Source organism: Haliaeetus leucocephalus, unplaced genomic scaffold, assembly GCF_000737465.1.
Source record: "Haliaeetus leucocephalus isolate CR32 unplaced genomic scaffold, Haliaeetus_leucocephalus-4.0 Scaffold484, whole genome shotgun sequence".
NCBI lineage: Eukaryota > Metazoa > Chordata > Aves > Accipitriformes > Accipitridae > Haliaeetus > Haliaeetus leucocephalus.
The window spans coordinates 1,856,443-1,880,433 of NW_010972920.1; the positions used below are offsets into that span (position 1 = coordinate 1,856,443).

At 42.6% G+C, this 23,991-nt stretch overlaps 1 protein-coding gene across 1 annotated transcript; it reads right to left on the reverse strand.

The window, feature by feature from the left end:
* Positions 1–3,950: 3,950 nt before the first annotated feature.
* Positions 3,951–22,723, reverse strand: NPFFR2 (neuropeptide FF receptor 2). Its single transcript, XM_010575494.1, has 4 exons — positions 22,668–22,723; positions 6,192–6,531; positions 5,521–5,620; positions 3,951–4,955 (listed from the first exon to the last, which is right to left on the reverse strand). The coding sequence occupies exons 2-4, from the start codon at positions 6,505–6,507 to the stop codon at positions 4,115–4,117; spliced, it is 1,257 nt and encodes a 418-aa protein (XP_010573796.1). The 5' UTR covers positions 6,508–6,531; positions 22,668–22,723; the 3' UTR covers positions 3,951–4,114.
* Between the last annotated feature and the right edge of the window lie 1,268 nt (positions 22,724–23,991).

The window sequence follows — 23,991 nt, forward strand, 5'->3', positions numbered from 1 at the left end:
AGGCCCAAATGTAGATAAAGAAATATGCTTACAGGTTTCAGTTAGGGATTTGTTGACTTGGATTTCCAAGTTATTTAACAGTAATTTAAGATGTTTGTCTAAAAGCAGAGCAGTACAAGAAGATGAATCAATGGCATTTAGGCTAACGAGGATGCTTAATGTGTGGGAATTGTAAGCATTTAGGAATAATGTGACCAGGCAGGTTATAAAACATGAGACTCTGGAAAATTAGTACCTTGCCTGTGGCAAACAAAGGACGTTTAATTCTATTTGAGTTTGAGAGTGGAAGGCATATGTTTATTATTTGGGGTTTTCTTGATAAATGATAGCCGTATCTGTTGTGCTTTGAGGTCTGTGGTCCTCTGAGCCGTGGGTTGTAACTCATGAATGCTAGTGGTCCTGAGGACAAGCAAGTGGCATCAAGTTCCCTGTACAGATCCTATATGAAAAACAAGTGTCTAATGAAGTACCACCAGATACTCTGGTTTTTGAATCAGTCAGTGCTGCTGAAAAAGTCATTTAGGTATGTCTTAAAAGCCTGCTTGTGAGCATCCTGGGCATGAACAGTAGAAACCTAAGTAGACACCTAGGCCTCCTCCTGCTTTTGTGAAACAAAGCAGTTGTTGGAGAAGCTTGTGACTTGAGTAGATGTAAAGCAGACACTTGGAGAGGGTTAAGGCAGGTCAGGTGTTAGAATAATCCGGAATTGCTGCTAGTGGGAATTGTTCTGTGCTCGTGAAATGAGGGGAAATAAGGGCGTCTCTTGAAAACAGCTCAGTTTGGTAAACCTTGAGGTTTTATGATTAAACTCTCAGCTACCTATTGAAAGTGCAGTGACGTCTAAACGGCTGTGCGGTTGTGAAGCCCATAACCAAACATGCTGACTTTTCATTAGTGCTACTGGAATCACAATAGAAGAAAAAGCAGTACATTAAATAATTATCTAATTGTGGCAAGGATTGTCAGGAATCCAGAGGACAAGCTGTGCTCACTGATGTTGTCTTACAAATGTGCCTTTTATGTAGGGCAAATGGGAAAATGTTGATAACTGTGTGTCCAACTAGAAAGTGTACTGTACTCCTAAAAAATTGCAATACTTTATGACATCCTGTCAGCCTATAGAAGTTTCTTTTCCTTTTGTCAGTGCCCCTTCAGTTCCTTCTGCAAAGGCTAATTACTTCATCAGACAGTGTTTCCAGGATGAAACGTTGCTTTTTAAACTATTTTTTTTTAAACTTTTTTTACATTTTTTGTTATAGGTAGTTACAGATCTGCCACAGCGGGGTTTGTTGTTTCAGGGTGGCATTCAGAGAATGTTCTGGACTTCAGTTTTTAAAAAGCAGAAGTTTTAAATTTTGAAATTGTCTTACAAGCATAACTTCTGCGTTTAGCACAGGACAGTGTCTAGTGAAGGCAAACCATTTGATGCCTTTTACTTCAGCATCCTTTTTCTGCAGTGAAATGTTAAGGCTGTCTTGAGAATCACTAGCTTCAGCCAAACGCTTCGGGGCATTTTTATGTCTTCCTTGCACTCATTTTGAGTACATTTTTTTCTGAGTGTTTTACTGAACAGGGATGAACATGAGCATATACTTACACTTAAAAATATTCTCGAAACATCGCTGAATCATTCGGAAGCACAAAATGATACAGGTTGGACAGGATCTCTGGAGCTCATCTGGTCCTTAGTTTTAATCAGGAAAACACGTCTTTGGCAAAAGCTTTTTAAGAAAAAACCCCACCTACAACAACAAGAACACTGCCTCAGGTATGAGCATATTAAATATTACTCTAAAATCAATACACGGCATGCCCTGCAAAAGGTATAGCAGCCACGCTTTTCTTTATGCAGCCCAAGATATGCTTGGCTTTCTGGGCTGCAAGCACACATTGCCAGCTCAGGTCCAATTTAACATCCACCAACACCCCCAAGTCCTTCTCCTCAGGGCTGCTCTCCATCCACCCATCGCCCAGCCTGTATTTGTGCTTGGGATTCTCCTGACCCACGTGTAGGACCTCGCACTTGGCTTTGTTGAACTTCATGAGGTTTGCTCAGGCAAACCTCTCAAGCCTGTCAAGGTCCCTCTGGATGGCATCCCTTCCCTCCGGCACATCGACCGCATCGCACATCTTGGTGTCGTTGGCAAACTTGCTGAGGGTGCGCTCAATCCCAGTGTCCGTGTCGCTGATGAAGATATTAGATAGTATCGGTCCGAGTATGGACATAGCAATAAGCTTTGGGAATCCAGGCAAGGCAAACTTTGACAGGCAAAACAGGTCTCATTTTCTCAAACAACAAGTGAAGGACAAAGGACTGGATGGAAAGGGGTGCAGGAAGTGTGGAATACCTGGAGCTCCGAAAACCTTTGTGATGGGGTTTTCAATAGAGCACAACAGGATCAGGTATGCATATTTGATTAGATCCTTTGAAAATCCCAGCCTTAGATAAAATGCATTATAAAAACCATCTGCGAAATCAGAGCTGTTCCAGCAGCTTTTCTTCCCATTAGTCCCCAAATGTTTTCCTTATTTTCTGGTAAGGAACATAGCTGGGGACGACACAGCTTGAAAAGTTGTCAGTTTTCCTTAATTGTGCAAATTTGTCACGATCTGAAAGGTACTCCAATTTACCTGAAGAAGGACTGCATGGGGGAATGACCTTACCTGGTGTTTGGCCTCTATAAACCCTCCCAGGATAAGGCATGGTGAGGGTCTAATCCAGTAGCAGATCTGTGTAGGCTCGTCCTTGTGCTGGCCCCCATTCCTCACTGATTCCAGGACCCTCGGTGAGATGCTTCCAAGGTTGCTTTCTGTACCTGTTGAGTTCTGTCAGATTGAATGGGCCCTAAAGGTGTTTTATCTCCTGCTAGTATTGAAATTGCAGTCTTTTTAGGTGACTTCTACCCCCCCAAATAGAATTGAGTTCCCCCCAAAAATGTACCACAAAAGCCATTTTTTATCCTTTATTTCTCAAATTTTCACTCCAATTTACTTCTCTAGCTGCAACAATAATTACTGTCACAGAATTAACAAGAGGGGCAACCAGAAAGGGGAATAAATGGTATGTGACTGAAGATGTCAGTGATGACTTGTTGTTATTTGGGTAGGAACCAGCTGGCGTTCAAAATGTCCAGGCAGAAGCAACATGAGTATCAACCAAAAGAAGACCCAGGAACCAGTGACTTCAGTTCAAATATTCAGACTGTATCACCAATATTTCAGTTAATGAGAGTTACAGAATAACAGATTGACAAGTTCGAGGAACAGGCTTACGCTTCACAGAAGAAGCTAAAAGAGTAGTACCAAGGATCCATTGCCGAACAAAGAGGAATTCATGTTAAATCAAGAAGTGGGTTTACTGGATTAGTCTTTCTTTTGGTGGAGGACTTTTTTATAAATCTCATTAGCAGGTATTTTGGTCTACAGATAAAATTATTTCTTAATGCAAGAAGAGGGACACCCTCAGATGCACTGGCTCGGAGCTGCCCTGAGCCCCAAAAGTCGAACCCCCCGGAGGGGCCATACGCTCAGGGCCCTGGCCAGTCTTGTGATATGCTCCTTTTTCCAGCTCCACAGTCTAGCTGGATGCTACAAACAGCAGCGATGTTTCCACTCTCTGATATCGAAGAAAATTGTAGGTATTAACAACAACTAGCCTCACATGCTGAAACATTACCGTAAATATTGTTCAAGCAACCCTGTTTCGGCTGCTCTGAGAGATTCACAGAAGAAAATGAATGAATGTTGTCCTCTTCATCAGTGAGTATCCAGAGTAATTGTATCCGAGTCAATAACTATAGTTCTCCTTTTCTCTTATGTCACAATAAATGGAAGGTAATCCCATTTTAATCACATCTCTGCTCCAGCCCAGTTCAAGAGCAATGAGTCATCAGGGACTGCAGGGGAGGTGCCGCTGGTTTAAGCTGGTAACACAAAGGGCTGAATTTGCTTTCCTGCTTACATCAAACGTTCAGATATTATGCAAGTTACTTATCTCCTTCAAAACAGAAACATATTGACTTTTTTGTCAGAAAGGGCTTGCAGAGCATGAGTTTCACAACACAATAAATAAACTCTACTAGGCATAAACTGTTTAGGTAGTTCATAGCATGTTTCACTTAATTTCATCGTTGCAGGGCTCTTCTAGATCCTCCATTATCAAATCCTGCTGGTTATTCACCCAATTTCCTTTCTTAACTGTCTTCCCCTCCTCCTTAGCATTTTGACAAGCTTGATCCTGGGCTGTCTGGCAGTTGGCAGCTGGCAAAATGGCATTGCTTTGGCCTCGCTGAGAATAGACCTCCCTGTGAATGATCTCCCCGGAGCAGAGCTGAAGTTTGAAGGCTGCCTGAAATCCTCGGCGAAAGTTTTCATTAAAGAAACCGTAGATGATGGGGTTGATGCTGCTGTTGAAAAAGGCCAGCCAGTGAGCAAAGGGATAGATATAAATGTTGATGATCTGCAACTGGATATCTGAAAGGTTGGTGTAGTCTGAGAGCATCATCAGAGTCCACAAGGGAAGCCAGGACAGGGTGAAAAGCAAAGCCACAATAATGAGCATTTTGATGACTTTTTGTTTCTTCTTAGACACGCTGTGCCGCTGCCTCTGGCTGTGTTTTCCCACCACGGGCATTGCTGTGTTGAAGAGAGCAATGCTTATCCTAGCATACATGATAATAATGAGCGACAGGGGAGCCAGATAGATGTTGGCAAACAGAACCGTTGTATAGATCTTTCGCATTCCTGGGTCAGGCCAGTCTTCCCGGCACCAGTATACAGGGCGGGTTTCATTGCCATCGCCAAGGATGACCCTGAAATGCTTCTCTTCTTGTACCTGCAGCATGACTGCAGAAGGACACATGATTGCGATGGCCAGAATCCAGATGACCGCTATAATGGCGACTGCAGTTGAAATGGTCAGCTTCTGCTTAAATGGATAAACGATGCATCGAAACCTGTGGCCAAGACACCCAGGGACATATGTGGAGAAGCCATTTAAGGAAAGCTTAAACAAAGAGGCGAGCACACACACACATTTTAAATTGTATGTTTTTTAGAAAGTATAGATGGAATCATCTCCTCATCCTGCATAAACCTGTGGAGTTGCATTTAGTTGCTCTGTTTAAGAGCTGTGTTGGTAAAAACAATCTTAAAAAGTTACATTTGCTGTCAAAATTTCCTGATTTTGATCTGCCTCCGTATCAGCCTGCTGCTTCCGCCACTTCATTTAACCAAAGCTGGTACTAGTGCCTCTGCTGTCTAGCTTAATAGCTAAGGAACAACCCAATTCTAGGCAGCCAGGTGTAGCACAGCTGTACCATCTTTAAGAGATACCTGCGGAGGACTAAATTGCTATGGCTGCTCTTTAGACCTGGCCACATTTTGTTTTGCTCAATAGCCTTAGGAGCAAAGTACATCTCATGTATTGCAGTGTTGTATGGATTAATCAGTCGGCCTCAGCATGGTCAGGTGGCCAGAGGGAGATGGAAGCGACAGTTTACAGTCTCTGCATCATCTTACCTGTCTACAGCAATAGCAACTAGAGTGAAGACAGAGGCAGAAACAGAGATTCCTTGGACCATCCCGCTCATCTTGCAAACCAGGCTCCCAAACGGCCATCCTGGAAGGACACAGAGAATTGAAATGGCTGCCATCCCACTGCAGTGCTATGCTTATATGCATAAGAGGAAATTTCCACCCCAGAACTAATACATTTCTTTTGCTCTATCAGGCCATAGCAGGGGTTGGGGAGACAGAGGTTATGTAAACAAATGCTTTGCCAAACGCCTTGGGCGAGTTTCTGATGTTCCAAAAAACAGCAAAGTAAACGTTTATGGTTTAACATCCCTTTAAAACAAGACCTCAAGACGAGAAAGGGAACCGACCGCTACAGTTGATTGTTCTCTGCGTCTGGCTCGTAGCATCTGCCAAGTCTTCCTAAACGTACAACCTGGTAGTAGGAGAATCCCTTCCTAAAGGCGAGGGAGGCAGAAGTCAGCAAGTACAGCCCCAGTCAGAAGGTGGATTAGAGACTTGTCTTCCTCACCTCTGACTTCCAGTGACTTGAAATGCCTACAGAGCCCACTCCAAAATACGCTCCCGGCTCTCGGGGCCCCTAGGGAGGCCAGTGCTCAGAAATGCAGGCGAGTCCCCCTCGAGCCCTTTCTGCCACGTGGTGCGAACCAGCCTACCTGCAATGATGTTGTCCAGGAGGGTGGTGGGCATGCAGAAGATTCCCACCAGTAAATCGCTGACAGCCAGGTTTAAGATGAAAAGGTTTGTGACCGTACGCATGTGTTTGCTCCTCAGGACGATAAAGCAAACCACTCCGTTGCCAACCATACAGAGCAGGAAGATCAGGAGGTAAGAGACGATGAAGACAGCTGCCACTGAAGGCTGGTGAAGGTAGAAGTCCACGTAGGAGACGTTGCCTTCTAAGTAGAGGTACTTGTATGTCCCATTATAATTCAGCACGTGAGGCCAATCGAATGAAGAGTTTGAGTCCATGTTCTTACTTGTGTTGCAATGTGCCTTAAAAGATATTTTTACAAAGGTCATTTTACTATGCTTGAAATTGACCTGAAGAAATGTGACTAGTTTGGGCATACTGTGTGCTGAAATACATGCAAAGCTTATGTATACTCATCCCTCCATGGCTTATTTTAACAGTCCATGTCCTGAGCCTCCCCAGAAAGGAAAAGCAACAAATACTATTAGTTTGATTTTACAACACAGGCGTACAAAAGTGACCAGTAAGACTGCTGAAGGTTTTTTAACTTCTGCAGGCTCTATAAATTAAGTCCTCCTTCTCCCAAAGGAGAAGAAAGCCAGACAGGATGTAAACTTGCCAACCTTGTTGTGTCAAGTAAACAAACCAACAACCTGAACAGTTTATTTTGAGAAAAAAAATAATCAGAAATCTTGAGAAATCCATTTACTCAACAGCTTGAGTAATCTGGCACTTAGGCAACAGTGAGATTGCTGAGCCATGAAAAACAGTGATTAAATTAAAGCTTTCTGAAGCGGCAAAAACCTTTTGCCTGAATGTATCCAAATGCAATCCCATTTCATTGAAAATTAAATATTTTCATGTACAGCTGGTATTAAACCACAGTTGATTTTACTTCCCTGCTTACAGGCTACATAGATCAGGAGATGAGTCTGCAAACACGAAGGACTACGCTGTGTTTAAAACATGCTGAAGTGCAGGACAGTTGGATTCATTTCCTAGCTCTGCTACTGAATTCCCGTGTGATCTTGGGGTATTTGTAATCTCTCCATGTTGCGGTTTTCCTGCAATAAAACGTGAGTAATACTTTTCCCACATGGTTTATTCACACTGTAAAATAAATTCTCCCATTTCATATTTTATTAGATTACAGTTGGCAAAAACTACAAGCTTTTTCTAAAAGAGACTTTTTTCAAGTCTAAACTTTCTTGATACTGTGTCATCTCAGTTTCAAGCTACAAGTATCTACGCCTGCTGTGTTGTAGTAGCAATGCTTTTGCTGGTGTGATGGCTTGAACATATGGGATGCGAGACTTTATTCAACCGCTTGATGAAGCTGAAAGAACCAATTTAAAGCAGGTACAGAATTTGTATGCCCCAAACATACTTAATTCCAAATTTAAGTGATTGAGATGAACTTTGTAGGCCACAGTCTGTTTTCTTGCCCTGTAGAACCTATAGTTATATGAGACACTGCACCGAAATTCTAAATCAAATCTTAACCATGACAAACTTCTAACATGTATATTATACAACTCACACAGAAATGGTATTGGTCTACATAACAGGCCAACACTGGCATCTTGACATTTACAGCTGACACCAGATAACTTGACTTGGAAGCAGCATTCAAATTTTTTTTCCACATTTATTTTTATCTACCAGATGGACATGCCTGAAGAGGCAGGGGGATGAGGTGTTCCTAACTTAAAAGAACAGCAAAATTAATTGGTGGCAGAAGGCATAAAATTAATGTATGGGTGTAGGTGCCTTTAGGACCCTTACAAATTCCTTGGTATAAATGAAATCTAAATTAAGGCACAAGTATCCAAATCCTGGTGAGCTTGTGTGTGAAGGAAGGAAAGCGCTGGCTACACCTCTTTCCTTACGAAAGGAAATGTGGAGCGGACCCTTTTTTGTGCAGCTAAGGTTTCAGCTGCCTCCCCAGATACCCGATGATGAGGGGTGTGATGGTTTTCCCCGCGTCTGTGGAGTAACGATGAAAGGTGACATTCTGTTGTCACTCCACGTAGGGCAGGCCTCTCCCCAGGAAAAGAAAGTGAGTGCTAGGTACCAACACTAAAAGGGCAGGTGGTGTTCCTTCTTTCTTCTGGCTGGGTTTTACTTAATAGGGTTTCTAATTTACCTTCTGTCTCTGCCTGTTGTTCCCTGATATAATCACACCTAATTCTCAGGAAAGCATTGCAGCCTTTCTATATTCTGCTTGTCGATGAAATTCAACAACATGAAAGCCTCTGCAAGTGTTTTACTTCCAGGTAGCAAGCGCAGTAAAAAAATATTTATTCTGATACGCCTCAGGTTTGAAACAAGTGAAGTAGTGAAAAAAACATCGTGTTCTGGTGTCTTCTGCCTTTTTAGAAGTCAACAGCAGTACGATGTTTGTAACAGGTCTGTATTTTTACATATTCATTAAAATGTCTGCACATTAAGATAGGTAAACAAGAATCTGAAATCTTTCGGAAAAAAATGGCTGCTTGTGTCTTTTAAGAAAGCAGTATATACAAGCTAGCTGTAATAGTTGTATATACTCTTTGGCTGTCCTTATGGAGAAAGACTGTTTATTTACCTTTCCTGGTTTTATCCAACATATTTTCAAAACGATTGAAAATATTTTTATTCAGATGTATTACATGCCAAATGTTTTAACTAGCCGGAGATCAGAGTCAACTGCTGTGGAAAGTGTTTTAATGCCAGTTTTACAAGATAGCAGGCACTGATGCATTTGTATACAAACATGCCCAAGATGAAGAGTGTTGGCAGAATTCAAACATAGGTATTTGACAATAGGAGTTTACACTGTTCCTTTAATCACAGATCTGGAGCTGTGCTTTCTAAATCCCAGGAGATGTTGCGTCACTAAAACCCCATTTAAAGCTCAGCATCTCTCGCACTCCCTCTTGGCTCGTGAGAAGAAATAGACTTTTTGTGGCTCGCTTTCCTCGTCTTCCCCCAGCCAGTTTCTCCAGGGAGTAAGGAGCAGGAGCCCAAGCTCTCCCTGCCCGGGGCGATGGCCATCTAGATGAGAAGCAGAGCTTACCACGGGAGCGTCCTTCACTGGGAAGGGCTTGGCATGCTCTGCGGGATGAGGCCCAAATCTGTAACGAGGAATCTAACACACCAGTGTTTGCTCTGTAGCTCTAAGTCACTTCTGAAGCTGCCAACCAATGGTATTAACCAAGTTAGAAATGCGAGGGCTCTTGCGGTCAAGCGTTCTTTTCCTGACGGCTAGTGATGAGAGTAAACAAGGAGCTTGGTTTAACACAGGGGAAGTGAAATAGCAAGAAACAGAGCTGATGGTGCCAGTAATCTGACACTTGTTAGACGTTTGGAGCAAACGAAGCAAGGGATGGAGCTACACTAGGCTAATTGCTGGATTTCAGAGAGTAAATGCTGCTCTGTGATAAAATGGGAGTTCTGCTCTGTGCAGAGTGAGCACAAGACTTGTGCTCTTGATAGGTCTCCAGTCCGGTTTTGAAAATTTTAGCAAAGAGTAGCAATACACCCAATCCCAAGAGTCTGGAAAAAGTCAGGCCATCTGCCCCTTCTCATCCTCTAATAGAAATAAACATGTATTTGGCTCCTCTGTTTTGGCTTCTCTGAGGTTCCACCTAAATTCTTGTTCTCCAGCATTTCTCTGCAAATACGATGGCCACAAATGTATTCTTTTTTACTACTATTATTGTAAATCAACGCTAATTTTCTTCTATAATCCTTTGCTTCCCAGAGGTCGTGTTGCAAAAAAGACATTCCAGCTTGGGGAAGACAGCCTTTGCCTCACGCTGTGTTTGTTCCCAGTCCCCATGACCAAGAGGAGCTGTGCTGTCATGAAGCAGCCCTGCAGATGAAATAGAGGTGGCTTTCCTTGCTTGCCTTCTGTCGTTTGGCTTTTTGAGAGGTTGAGGGGTCTTTGATGGTATGAGGGGGAAGTTCTTTGTCATTCCATGCCCTGTTCCTCTGTGCAAGAACAGAGAAGGAATATCTGTGGTTCAGGTTTTATTGCTGCTTTGCACCATATATACACAACCATTCATGGGCTACACAGGCTTTTGCGAGGCTTTTACGAGTACACATTGTTACGTGGGTAGTACTAATATGCGGCTTTGGACCCAGGAGTACAAACCCTTGTGGGTCATTCCTGTGCAATGGCAGTATTCTAGTGAATCAATTACTTATAATTCTGTCCATTAAGACAACTGAAATGGTACCTTATTACTCTAAAAGCAGGAGGAATAACTTATAATTTTTCTTTGGACACATATCTTGGATTTTCTCTCTTTTTCTGACAATGTGTTGTAAAGCAACAGCTTTCAATCTCTTCAGTAATGAACTCTGGAATAGTTTTTGTTCATAACTGATGAACAAGAAGTTGCAAACAGCCTCAAGGCAAAACTGTTTGTCTTATGTAGTCTGATCACAGTTGCACTAATGAAATTTTGTAGCATTGTGGCTGTGGCAAACACAGTGAATTTGCCATACAAATACTGTAGCTTACAGGAAATGGAAAAGGTACACGGATTTTTATCAAATTGAAGCTGAGGTGGAAAAGGATTGGCTGGAAGGAGAAATGAAGGCAGTGCCTTGTGTTTTCACAAGGTACTTGCCAGCTAAAACAGACAGTGATAAATAATCGAGAGAGGCACAGAAGACAAACATAAGTCATCTAAGAAAAGGGAAAAATAATGCAATGCGTAAACATTACAAAATGATAAATAAAAGTAATTTGCTTCTACACGCTAATCTGATAAGGGCATGGCCTCCCTATTTTATTTAATATATCAGAGGAAAATCTGCAAAGAAGTAAAGCAAGAGTCTCCACTAGCCCTGTCCCACACACTGGGTTTTTAAACACGAGGCTCATATACTGTTGAAATCCCAGTTAACAACACCCATATACAAATATGCAGTATAAAGTCTTATAGCGTAACCAGGACAATCTCATGCCACTGGATATGGAAAATCTACTTTCTGTTTTTGCAGTAACAATTCAAGGTAATTATGAAGTGAATGCAGTTATTTTTGTTGGCCACATGGAGGAAGTCTAGTAACCACTGGAGCCAGCCAACACTGCTTCACCTTTGTGCACAGCCATCTGGGTTTGTTGTCTTGATTTTTGTGCGTGTGAAATCTCATCACAGAATCCTCTGAGGCTTTAGAAGCTGAAACAAAGATAAGGACCCTTCAGAGACATGAAGAACAGAAGCTTGTTGTCATGGAAAAAGAAAGTTTAATGTGGTAAGTGCTAAAAAAATTGTTCTTCCCTTGTCCTGAGCTTTATACTCAGTAATGGGTCAACTACAGAAATTTCCTGGAGACCTTGGAAAATGATAGCATCTCTGGTCTGCTGGAAAGTTAGAAAATCCTGCTTGCAAAATGCAGCCACTGAGGTATGGCAAAAATAGCAGTACCTCATTCTGTAAGTGTCTTAGAAATAAAGAAGAGACAAATGCATGGATTATCCTGTGGCTCAGTGGATCAGAAAAAGCTATTGACCAAGACAAACAAATTGTTCTTGCCTAAAAAAAATGTAAGAAGATCAACTGTGAACATTCCCAACTCAGTGAAGTGCTATTAGCAGCTATTTTTAAGAATTAAGAGGGGCATGTAAGGTAGTAGGAGAATGGGAAGTGGTCACAGGTGACCTCTGCCTTAATGAAAAGTGATGGTTTTGGAGGAAGCAATAGCAGGCAAAGCAGTCCAATTGCCAGCCAGGCATTTTGGTTGCAAAAGACCATTTCCTGTGGAAACCAGATTAAAACCAAAATGCTATTCGACAGGGACACACTGCACAGCAGTATGCAGCGAGGCAGGAAAAAACCAGGGGAACCACTGACCATGTGGTAGTACTACAGACAAGGATCTGGGGTTTGTACCAAGCTATCAGCTCAACAGGAGGCAACAGCAACATGACGTACAAAAGTGGCAGGCACCCTAACAGCACGTAAGCAGGACAGCAGATTACAGAATACATGAAACGCTTCCACGCTGTGCAGTACTCAGGGCTCATTTCGTTTGTTGTATTTAGTTCTAGTCGATTTAATTCAACGCAGATTTGGATCAAGCGCCGGAAGAAGGGCAACAAAGCTGGTGAAGGGTCTGGAGCACAAGTTTTATGAGGAGCAGCTGAGGGAACTGGGGTTGCTCAGCCTGGAGAAAAGGAGGCTGAGGGGAGAGGCCTTATTGCTCTCTACAACTACCTGAAGGGGGCTGTAGCAAGGTGGGTACTGCTCTCTTCTATCAAGTAACTAGTGATAGGAGAAGAGAGAATGGCCTCAAGTTGCACCAGGGGAGGTTTAGATTGGATATTAGAAAAAAATTCTGTATTGAAAGGGTTGTCAGGCATTGGAACAGGCTGCCCAGGGAAGTGGTTGACTCACCATCCCTGGAGGTGTTCAAAAAACACATAGACAAGGCACTTGAGGACATGGTTGAGTGGGCAGGGTGGTGTTGGGTTGACGGTTGGAGTCGATGACCTTAAAGGTCTTATCCAACCTAAACGATTCTATAAGTCTATAGGAAGTCACAGGACAGACCAGAGGGCTCCGAAGTATGACCTACAGGGAAATATTGTAAGATAAGGGGTCATTTAATCTAAAAAGGTAAAATGTGGCAATACATTCTCCCATTTTGCTGTAAATTTCAGTAACAGTTTAGCATAGCATCATACATTTCAGTAGGTTAGACACGAATGATGTACGTCTGCAGTTGCAGGGCTTATCTTTGCTTCCTTTTCCAGAGAAAGAGCAAGGCTTCAACAACAGCCAAACACCAAGTTCCAGACTGAAGCTCAAGTACGTGACAGGCAGAAGCGCAGAAGCTGTCGCTAACAAACTGGAGCACCTGGGTTTGCCAAGATAAATGCCACAGGCAAGACAGCCTTTTTCCTAAGTCAAGATTCCATCAGAGTATCATTAACTTCATGGAAATTGTTTTAAGGTATGTTTTAACTTCATTTTGTACTTCATGTCAGCTTCCCATATAAGCAGAAGTGTTCAGTCTGTGTAATACAAGACTTTAACTTTAAAGTACAAACTCCGAGGATATTTATGAATTAAGGTAGCAGAACTTTAAGTATTTTATTTACTTTTTCATGCATCAGCATTTTGATGATATTTGATATGAAATACCTCAGAGTGTCTTACCTCAAAATAAGCCCTGAATATCCAATGGAAGCTGTAGGCTTTCAGCTAGGAAAAAGGAGCTGTGAAAGAAAAGCTACACTAAAAATAGCAAGTTGCAATATAAAATTTTTTTCTTTTTGACGTTTACTTCTATGAAGAAAAACAAGTATACAATGAGAAGCAAATATCTCATTTTTAAATGAGCAATCCCAGGGAGACATACCAATCTTAAAGTTGCACGCCGAGCTCTTATGAATGGACTGAAACTGTTTATCCTCCCCTAACTGTCATTTATCTGGGTAGCCTGAGCTGGGACCAAGGAAAATATTTTGTCAAAGGTTTTTGGTTTTTTTAAAAGATCTTAAACTTTTCCTATCCTGTCTAATTATGAAAAGCAGTGCTAGCAGCAGGATTGCTATAATAAACAAAACAAGACTAGTTGCAGATTACTCATCCACTTGAGGTGGGAATATAAAACCTTTCACCAAAAAGCCAAATCTCAAATGTAAATCAGAAGATGCTAATGGAAGGTAAGGCATTTCACAGCAAGTCTGTTACATTTCTCTAGAATATATAATTTTTCCCACCCTGCCTTCATTCTTCTGACATTCACATAATATGACACAGTTTTCCTGTCAAACATGGGGTTTATTACCACACTAAATGAGGAAGAGTAAAGCAGAAAATTTACCATAGCAAAACCTTACTATAGCTAAGCATTTTCTGTCATTTGCTATTAGCTGACCTTAAGATGGTAATGTGTGCATTTTATCCTTTCAAGCACATAGATGTCTTCTACCAGTTTGCCCAGAAACATTCAAAAGCTGAAGTACCTCATGTGGCTGATAGCTGAATATGGTGTGGAAGTTTGTCAGTTACTTGTTTTGCCTTTTTATCCATTATGAAGCTGTATGACATACTGCACAAGAAGAACAGGGATTGATAGCATGAACAGATACAGTGACAGTGTTTTTAACATGAGCTGAGTGAGTACTTGGTTATACAGTAAGATGAAAGTTACCTAACACTTTGGTAGCAAAGCAACATAGAGACAATGTTTTCTGCATGCGTGTTATATTATGATAGCTGTAACATAGCATACGTGAATTCTTGGAGAATTAGAGCTTAGGCTGCTTACCTATTGCTTGTCATTTTACCCCTATGTTTTTGCTTAATGTTTAGTCAAGCTCTAAGCTTCTGAATTTAAAGTTTTCCTATTCTATGTGTCACAGGCTGTTTTAAATTTTAACTAAAATCTCAGCCAACTGTTCCCTGAAATGAGATTAAAGTAAGATTTCCACACACAGGCACACTTATCCAGCCATTTTATTAAGCTGCCTAGCAAGTCATAAGATTTTAGCTCCCTTATACTTGGAAATAGCTTTTTGTCATCTTCAGAAGAATTCCCCCAAGACCACTCACAGCCCAAGTCTTAAAGTTTTGCATCTATTAGTGGCCTTTTTGCAACTGGAATCTAAGGAGTCTTTTTAGCCTTAGTTCTCTTGGCCAGCAGCAGGCTGAGAAACAAGGATGGTACTAACCCTAATGCCAGCAGCACAGGGGAAAATAATCATAAGGCTCTTGGTTGAGTAGAGTGCAAGGAAATTACACAAATGCATTCAGTAGAGGGCTTGGCCTGGTCATGATAACAGAGACTTACACCCAAGCCTTAAATTAATAGCTGCCAAGTCAGAAGCCTAGGACGTATGAGAGAAAATCTGTTAGAAATTGCACAGAACCTAATTCAGAGCAATCGCTATTCTTACTGAGGCTAAGTGAAGGTATTAGAACACACTTCCTGTGTTTCTGTTACGCCCCCTGATACGGCTCTTGTTCTCTTGATGTATTATTATACTGAAAACACGAGGACTCCGAGAAATCTCCTTTTGTAAGTTAGTGCAATTTACCTGCTGCTTAGGACACGTTCAAAGATATTAATACTTAAGGTACCTTCCCTTTAGAGTGTTCATCCCCACCTCACTGCATAATCTAGGACTATCCAGAAGTGTACTGGGCTTGCTACGCTAAACAAGCCAGAATCGTGCAGAAAGCCAAGCGCACTCATTCCACCTCACCTTTGCTATTCAGACATGCATTGAGCAGAGAGATGATGAGTTTCTCATTAAATTATGTGGGTCTTTGTGGCGGAGCACTAAACCTTCGAAGAAAGCACTGTAGAAGAAAGCTAATACAGCAAGAGCAGCATTCTCCCTGTTCACCAGTAACACGCATAGCTACCGAGTGCAGCAAGCATTACCAGTGCTTTGAAAGTAGGCTAGCAAACCTGTCAGATCTCTCTTCTCCTTCACTAATGCTGGCTGATCAAACATGTCCACTAGTCCTGTGAGCCACACACTGAACATGACATGCTTAACACCCTCTGCTACCTCCTTAGACCTTGCTTGTATTAGTCCATTTTAATGTATTACTTGAATTCAGAAGGGAAAATAAGTCCCTACTTGAGAAGATTTCAGTAGAGTTAAACTATTTCAATTAAGTTCTCCTGGGATCCAATCTCTAAGTAGCGGCTTCCCATCTGTCATGGGTAAGTGGCCAGGGACCCCCACTAAAAGTCATGTGAACTGGTCTGAGCTTTTTTCACTGGAGAGATACTCCAGTAAGCACTTAGCAGTAAGTGTTGTGGATTAAGCTATAAGAACAGTTAAATGGTCAGTGCCGGGCTTTTTGCAGCACTAAATTCCCCACTAATGGGAGACCAGCCTCCTAAATTGCCACCTTCCAGCACAGCAGCTGATTTTTACCATCACTAGTCCTTTAATATTAGCTGGATGGTAGGCAGAAAGCTGAATCATCTGATCTTCTGTGCAAGTTAAGGCTCTGCGCATGAGTCACTCCTCGTCAGAGCACTCAGGTAGACATGACAGCCGTGTCATTTGGAGTATTGAAAGTAAGCAGAGTAATTGGGGAAGTAGGTAGAAGGAAGAAGCAAGTATAATCATAGTTTAGGTATAAGCTGAGAGGTGGGACAGCCATGAGATAGTCCCAGTGGAAAATAAAATTGGCAAACAAAATAAGCAATTTAGGAGCCCATTGGTCAGGTTGCAAGCTAATTCACTAAGTAGAGAGAAGCAGGAACTGTCATGGTATAGTTTATGCCTCCCCCACAGATTGGGGGGGCACAGAGGATGCTGTAATCACTGCAGAGTGAATGACCAGAACTCAGCCCAAGGTTCACTGACACAGAGTTATTAGTCCGTACACAAACATGGCATGGACGTGTTCTGTTTTAGTCCACTGCAGAGCCACAGGCTGCCAAGACATATGGCAAACCAATCTGCTCTGTATTGTGTCCTCTGCAGTGAGCCTCGGAGGAAGCAGTTAAGTGCTTCCTCACACACCATGTACTTGTCCCTCTAAAAAGTTCCATTCTGTGACATGGAATGATGCTGTTGGGAAGGCAGGGTCCCAAGTAAATAATTAAGCAGGTTAGCCCAATTTCCCACCCCTCCTTTCCCCGCTTTCAACTGCTCCAGGCAGCTGAACACCCAGCATTGCCTCACAGGCAAACCCCAGAAAGAACTGGGAACAGTGCGAGTGGTTTAGCTCCCAAAACAGAACAATTTGCTCAGACTGTCAGAGTGCTCCTTGGATCAAACACAGACACAGCTGAAAAATTACTTCTATTTCTAATTACTTCTATAACACTTAAAAAATTCTGTCCATTTATAAGCCTTAATTCATGTTTTGTATCCAAATTAAAGTTGTATTTTATGGTAACTACAGAAGCCTACCGGGAGACGGGTACTGCTGTGTAGGCAACAAAGGATGGCAAAATTCATGCCAGCAGAATAGGAACTGAAAATGCAAATGCAGGTAGTGATTACTGCAGCCAAGCCTCCAGGTACAGTCCAGCATTAAAAATTGTGATCTGATTGGCCATCAAATAGTTACTCTCACTAAGGCAAACTCAGTACAAAACCAGTATTAAAAAAAACCAACAAACAACCAAAACCCAAACACCTCTATACAAGCATAAATTAAGAGCATTAAAGAATCAGTGTGCTTGTGACAGCTTCCTGAAGTGCTACCTCAGCCCAGACATCAGAACACTGATGTTTCAATCCTAACAGGACAGCATTTTTTTCATGAAACCAAGGGCTGGGACAATAGATTTTGGCAGTGTTTATGACAACCTCCTGCATGGCTTTTTAAACTTTATAAAAAACAGAACTTGAAAGGTAAATGGATTTTTTATTTATTGATTTATTTTACCCAGAAAATTGGTTTCTATCTGGACGTATTGAAGTGAAGAATTTTTCTTGCCCTTCCCAGCCTCCTTTCTCCTACCTAAGAACATGTGAGCTGCCAACAGCCGGAACCAAAACAATACCAATGCAAATAGCACATCACAAAGGTTCTTTGCATTAGATTATATGTATGCTTATTGTGAAAAATGAGCAAGAGCCATATAATTATTTGATTTCTATCTATATTAGCATGGAAGTGTTATTGCCCAATATGAAATAAGCATGAAAGCAAACAGAGCCCATGATCTGGAGTATATTTGTTTCTTCTCCTTAGCTGGAAGACCCACCTCAATACAATAGTCATGCTGAGAATCTCTGTTTGGTCTACATACAAGAATTTTATTTATAAATCAAGGGGGAAGGGCAGTATATATCACAGCCAGGTGAAGCTACCCAATAAGCATCCATTTTTGACAAAAGTGATAGTAACAGGTCCAGAGTTATGAGACGAACACCCTCCTTCGAGATATTTGCTGTGATGACACACAAGTCAGGGTGTGTGTGAAATACCATTTAAAAAAAAGAATAAGCTGTTCCCCCTACATAAGAAAAACTCAGCCTACTCCAGGTAGAAGTAAGTCTTGGAACAACAGCTACAAGCCCTGCTTGTTCTCAGCCAGGGCTTGAGCTAATGCTGCTTTTAGGGTGACTTTCTGTCACATGCAATTAATACCTGAAGTGTCATAATACTGACATGGTTTTGGAGGCTGTAGCTCAAAAATACATCCTTTAACTCCCCAGCCCCCTACTGCTTGGTATATACTAGTTCAAACCCAGCCAGCTGCATGCTTAACATGAAACTAATTGTAGAGTTTACATAGTTTGCAGTTTGTATCAGGGATCACCAAGAGCTTATTACGATTAAATAGCATTTTACCTCCTCACAGAAGTTCCCAGGTAGTGGAATACCTGATTAGGCTTCACTAAAAATTAAACAGAACAGTCTGCCTTGACAAAGGGCAAAATAGGTGGATTATCTATGCAGCAAGTCAGTGCCAAATCCTTAACGCTTAGCTGCAACCAAAGGTGAGATTTGTCCAGAGGCACTACCTTTAATCTTAAATAACTGTATAAACTAAACACAAAAACCCCCTCTCTATCAGCTTATAGCAAGGGTTTAACCTGCATAGTAGCACCTCTCTATAAAGAGCTAATAGTCTGTAGAAGGACAGTAGATTAAAGTGGACTGAACTCTTCCTATACCTTCCTACTTGCTAACTGTTCACTTTTATGGACTTGGCACACCAGCATCTACATCTACACAATTACTTTAAATACTCACTTTACAGATTAATCCACTGATTCTTTCTGTGAGTTGCTCTATTCATCTGAATCCATTTAGTACTCTTGAATTCCCATTTACTGCCTCAGTGACTTAATTTCATTATGCTCTGAGCAATTAACACCACTCAAATTTTAAGCCTCAACTGTACAACATTGATAAATACCTCTAACAGAGGTCAGAAATTTTACATACTCCTATCATGCCAAGAGGTTACCTATTAGTAACCTGTGGGGTTCAAGCTGTCGAGTTTGAGGTCGTTCTCTGTCCAAACATAGCCTATTCCCCACAGAGTCATCCATGTTCCCTTTCCTGTGTTTTTCCAGGTACATGGCATCCTGTCAGGGATCAAGGGGAGTGCGACATGCACCACTAGTGACACGGTAAGCTGTCCTGCTTTGTCATCTCCTCTTCTCTGAGGATCCATCTTATCACTGATTAGCATTAATATTATTGCACCAGGTTACCACCACCCTAAGACCTCAATGAAAATAGCTACTGGAAACTACCATTGCATGCACCTATTGCAAGTTAACTATGCGTATGTATTTCAGCTCTAAAAAGGGTTTATTCTGTTTTGCCCCTGCACTCTAAGGTTTCCATCACAAGAAACCCAAGTTCACATGTTGAACCATGCTCTCTCTCCACTCCCCTAAAGCCAGTTCTGTTCAACAAGTGATAGCTGAAACTCAAGTGTGTCATGATTGTTCCCGATAGCATTTGCTTCAGTATTCAAAGCAGCTTATGCTTAAGTGTAGTTTATTTGATGGGCCATTAAGCTATCTTCACCTCTGAGTTTGATTATGTACCTTAAATAACATAACCTGTACCAGCCATATCATAACACTGCTACCAGCAAGTTGCTATAACAACCTAGGTTTATCCACTGGAAGGCAGCAGCAGCAAAACAAGCACCCTCTAACCATATTGACTAGGGTCACCTGACTAGTAGCATTTTAATGAAACAGTCTCAGGATTGTAGGCTTCAATTCTAGGGACAGTTGAAGACAAACAGGACAGTAACTCTTTCCTTGCAAAGAGAGAGTTAATGATCTCCTTCAAGAGAGACAGTTGCTTCTCTGTCAATGCAGGACTCTTGAAACATTTAATTTACCATGCCAGAAAGCTGGAAATAGTCAACAGGCTCAAGATAAGTAACCCTGCCACAAGCAGAGGTCAAGGCAAAATTTTCAGACACCTTATCCTTAAATTTTAAGGCCATGTGGGAAATAATTTTAGCCTATAAAGTCACCTGTCATTATACAATTAAATAACCACCTCTCCTGGTTTAAGGGCATTAATGCATCAAATACTGGCATCAGCTACTACCAGACTACCAACTGTTATATTTCCATATAAACAATGGAATTCTCACCCAGTACACACAGAGTCCTGCCTTCAGTTTGCAGGAGTTCAGGGTGTTCAGCAGGTCAGTGGGTCAAGGCACAGATGTCCTGTTGGCCATGACCCGGTTAGACTCAGCCTACATCCAGTTTACCCTTGAGGTACCTCAGTCCCATGAGCAGCGACAGCCAGTGTAGACAATCCCATTCTATTTCTTCAGTGGCAATGGCTGTACCATACAGACATCCTCATCTAATGAAGAACTGCAAGTTCAGGGTCAGTTTTCACATGCACTGTGATTCACATAAAAACTACCCATTGATATAGCTTGATGAGGTCAGATCACAGGTCACAAGATCAGTAGAGCAACACCACAGAAACAGTTGACCCAGGTCAATTAACTTCGAGCTTTGTACCAGCCTTCTCCCCATCTTCTCGTTCCTCCTTTATGGAACTCTGCAAGCTCATACAGCAGCAACAGCCACATCACCCCAGGCAGTTTGCTACCCACTTCTCTCCACAGCCCTCTTAAAAAGCCTGTGAGTACCTTCGCCTTTAGCACTGCTGTATGTCGCTATATCATCAGCCTCAGTGCATTCAGCAAAAGTGTAAGTCCAGATGCAGACACCACGAATGAGGGTGACAGAAGCCCATCACATGAGGATCTGCAGGATGTACACTTCAGTCTGAGGCCTACATAGTTAGGTTGCTTACCAAATTACATGGTACATAGATTCAACTTTTAACCTTCAGGAGTCTTGGATTTCTGTGGAAGCAAATAAGTTTTACTGAGATGCTCATTAAAAAAAAAGAGAGATAAACATCAATACACCACAGAATTTAGGATGTGCAATAGGCATAAGGTAAACTAAGCCAAGATTTGGGAGGTGTCATAGCCATAAGGGAAAAGAATCAGATTGCTGCTCTGCCTCAAGCAGCAAGGACTGCAAGTAGGTTTACCTGGCTAAGATTATCCTTTTGAGAAAAGCAGCAGCACAGGTCTGTTCCTTTGGTTTGAGATGCCATCTTACAGCTACCTAATTGCAAGCCTCAAGAACTGGTTCTCCCTTGCAGGGAGTTGCCTCCAATTAGTTAGCCTCTCTACAGCAAAATATTCAAAACTGATCCCATGGCATGTCATACTCGGCAGCCCCTGAGTATGGTTCAGATTTCAAGAACAAGGCACTAGTCTTCTGTAGATAGAGTTACATAACAAAAAGTACCTCAAGCTCCAGACACTTTTCCCCTGGTGGAGGTAGTCTGCTATTGATATATAAAAAAAAGCCTGTAAAACTTAAGTCACTGAGGAAAAAAATGACAGTCAGCCCTTGGTGAGCTATTCCGATTGAAATGAGTAGTTCACTGGACTAAAAGGGGTTGTCCTTGACCTAAAACATCCCAAATGTAACTTTAGAGTTTTCATGTTGATTCCCTTCAAAATAACATTTAAATTCAGGTTGATTTCTCCACTGTACATCTGTGCACGTTTGGTGTTTTATCTGAACACAGTTACACTGCTAGCAGTAACAGAAATACAGTGTGGACTATTAGAGGTAGAGTCAACACAAAACTTGCTCTAAAATACCATACTAGGCTTCCCACACCTGCATTCACAGCAAAATTAACATAACGCTGATTCCTGGCATATAAGTTTCCGAGACTCAGCAGGGCAACTGTGTTAACTAGCAGCATTTGACAACTAACCCTTACAACACGATTTCAGCCCTTTTAAATTGACAGCCTTTTGTAGAGTCAATCAGGAAAAAGCAAAGCAAGTCATCCAAATGGCTTTAGTCACCTCTCTTCCAGAGCAGTGCTCGTAGTGGCAAGAGGCTTATCTTTATAAAAACCTGGAGCTCTGTGCAGGCATGAAGCAGCCAGCCCATTTACATTGGTGCTTGCAGCAGCAGCAACACAGATGCTTTCCCCCATTGCACACAGTGGTTCTTGCTGGCCACACAGCTGCCTTGTCCTTGCTGGGGAGGGGGGGAAGTATTGCCGTGTGTGTATCCCAGGTTTAGAACCCCATTTGGGCCAGAGGCATCTACCCCCCTATCCCCCCCCAGGACATGAACTGGTGAGTACTGCAGCCTTGCACTCTCTGGGACCAACTTAAGCAGCTTGCCAAGGGAGGGGGGGGGGGGCTTGCTTACCAGAAGGCAGATGCCTGGCATCACCAGGAGCCCCATGCAGGCACTGTTACCAGCCCAAATAAATTGGGGCACACCCCCCCACACACCTCAGAGCAGCAGGGTCAGCATCCCACCTCGCAGACACAAAAACCTGTTGCTAACAAAGCACCTGCAGTTCTACCTCGGCTCCCAGCTACGGCCGAGAGGGAGGAACAGCCCAACCCCAGTTCAAAGTAGCCCCCCACCCCATTCACACAGGATACCCCCACTTACAGGTGCCAGAGCTCCGCAGCAGCCGCTGGTTCAGTGTGCTGAGGAGGAAGGCTGCAGCCCCAGGCGCAGCAGAGAGGGAAGAGACCCTGCGGCTCCTGCCTGATGCAGGGAGGAGGGAGAGGAGGAGGAGGAAGGAGGGACTGGAGAGGACAGCCCAAAGCCAAGCTGCCAAGCCCTGGGGCTAGAGGGTTGTCACCTTCAGCCACCGCTGCCCTGGGGTGGAGGGGGATGCCTGATTTGCACATAAGGGCTGGGTTTCTTGCATGTGTTTCATTGTAGAGCCTCCCCCTTCTGCTCTTTTTGAGGCATCTCTTTGCCTTCAGAAGCTTGTTATCAGGGCCAGGGACTAACGGTAACCTCTGTGGATGCCAGCCCTCAGGCACTCACCCCCAGCCATTATAGCTGGTGGGGGGGGAACAGCAGTCCAGGGCCATCCCCAATGCACCCAGTGTTCCCCAGCACAGCATGCGCCTCTCACAGGCTCATCCTGCATGCTGAGCTACAGCCTCTCTAGAGAGGGCAAGGGTAGCTTTTAAATCCGCAGCAGGAACCAGGGGAAAAAAACCAGTCTATATGGCCCAGGTTAAACTCTTTGACCCTTGCATTTGAGATGACAGGTTTTGCCTTATCTCCTTCTGCCTCCCCAAAATCCAAGTCCCACCCAGATCCTACAGCCAAAGTTGGTAATAGTCATCCCACTGTGGTAACTAGGAGCTTTCTCCCTCCTCATATAGCTAAAAGCTGGAAGAAGGGAATCTCAGGAAGGCCAATGACTGCCCCATGCCCAATTTACATCTCCACATCCAGAGCACGAAAAGAAGCTCCTGGGCTTTGACTTACATTGGAAAAAGCACACCTGCTCTCAAGGGGTTCCCCACAGTACCACTCCATGGGTATAGGTTACCAAAACAACCCCTTGATCTGACCTAGGCTTAAACAGGTAATAGAAACCTTGCTAATGATCAGAAGAACAAGAAGTTCTGCCACAATGCTATAATCAGACAGGGTATTTCTACGCGTAAGCAGTAAACAAAAGTTAACAGGCATGCTTTAAAAAGAACATGCTACTACCTTATTGTATCAGCCAGTAGAAATAAAAGAAACATTCATTAATTGACATACTGCCACTAATTCTGGTAATGCAGACATATTACAATAAAACTGGAAGACAAACAAACTTAATTCTAATGACAGCAGGAAACAAAAGCCTCCCCTCCACATGCACAGTCCCACAGTCTTTAAGCAGGCATCAAAGGTGTTCCAATAACACTATCCAAATAAAAGCAGAAAATAAAGAGAGCAATAAAATAGCAAAACCAACAAA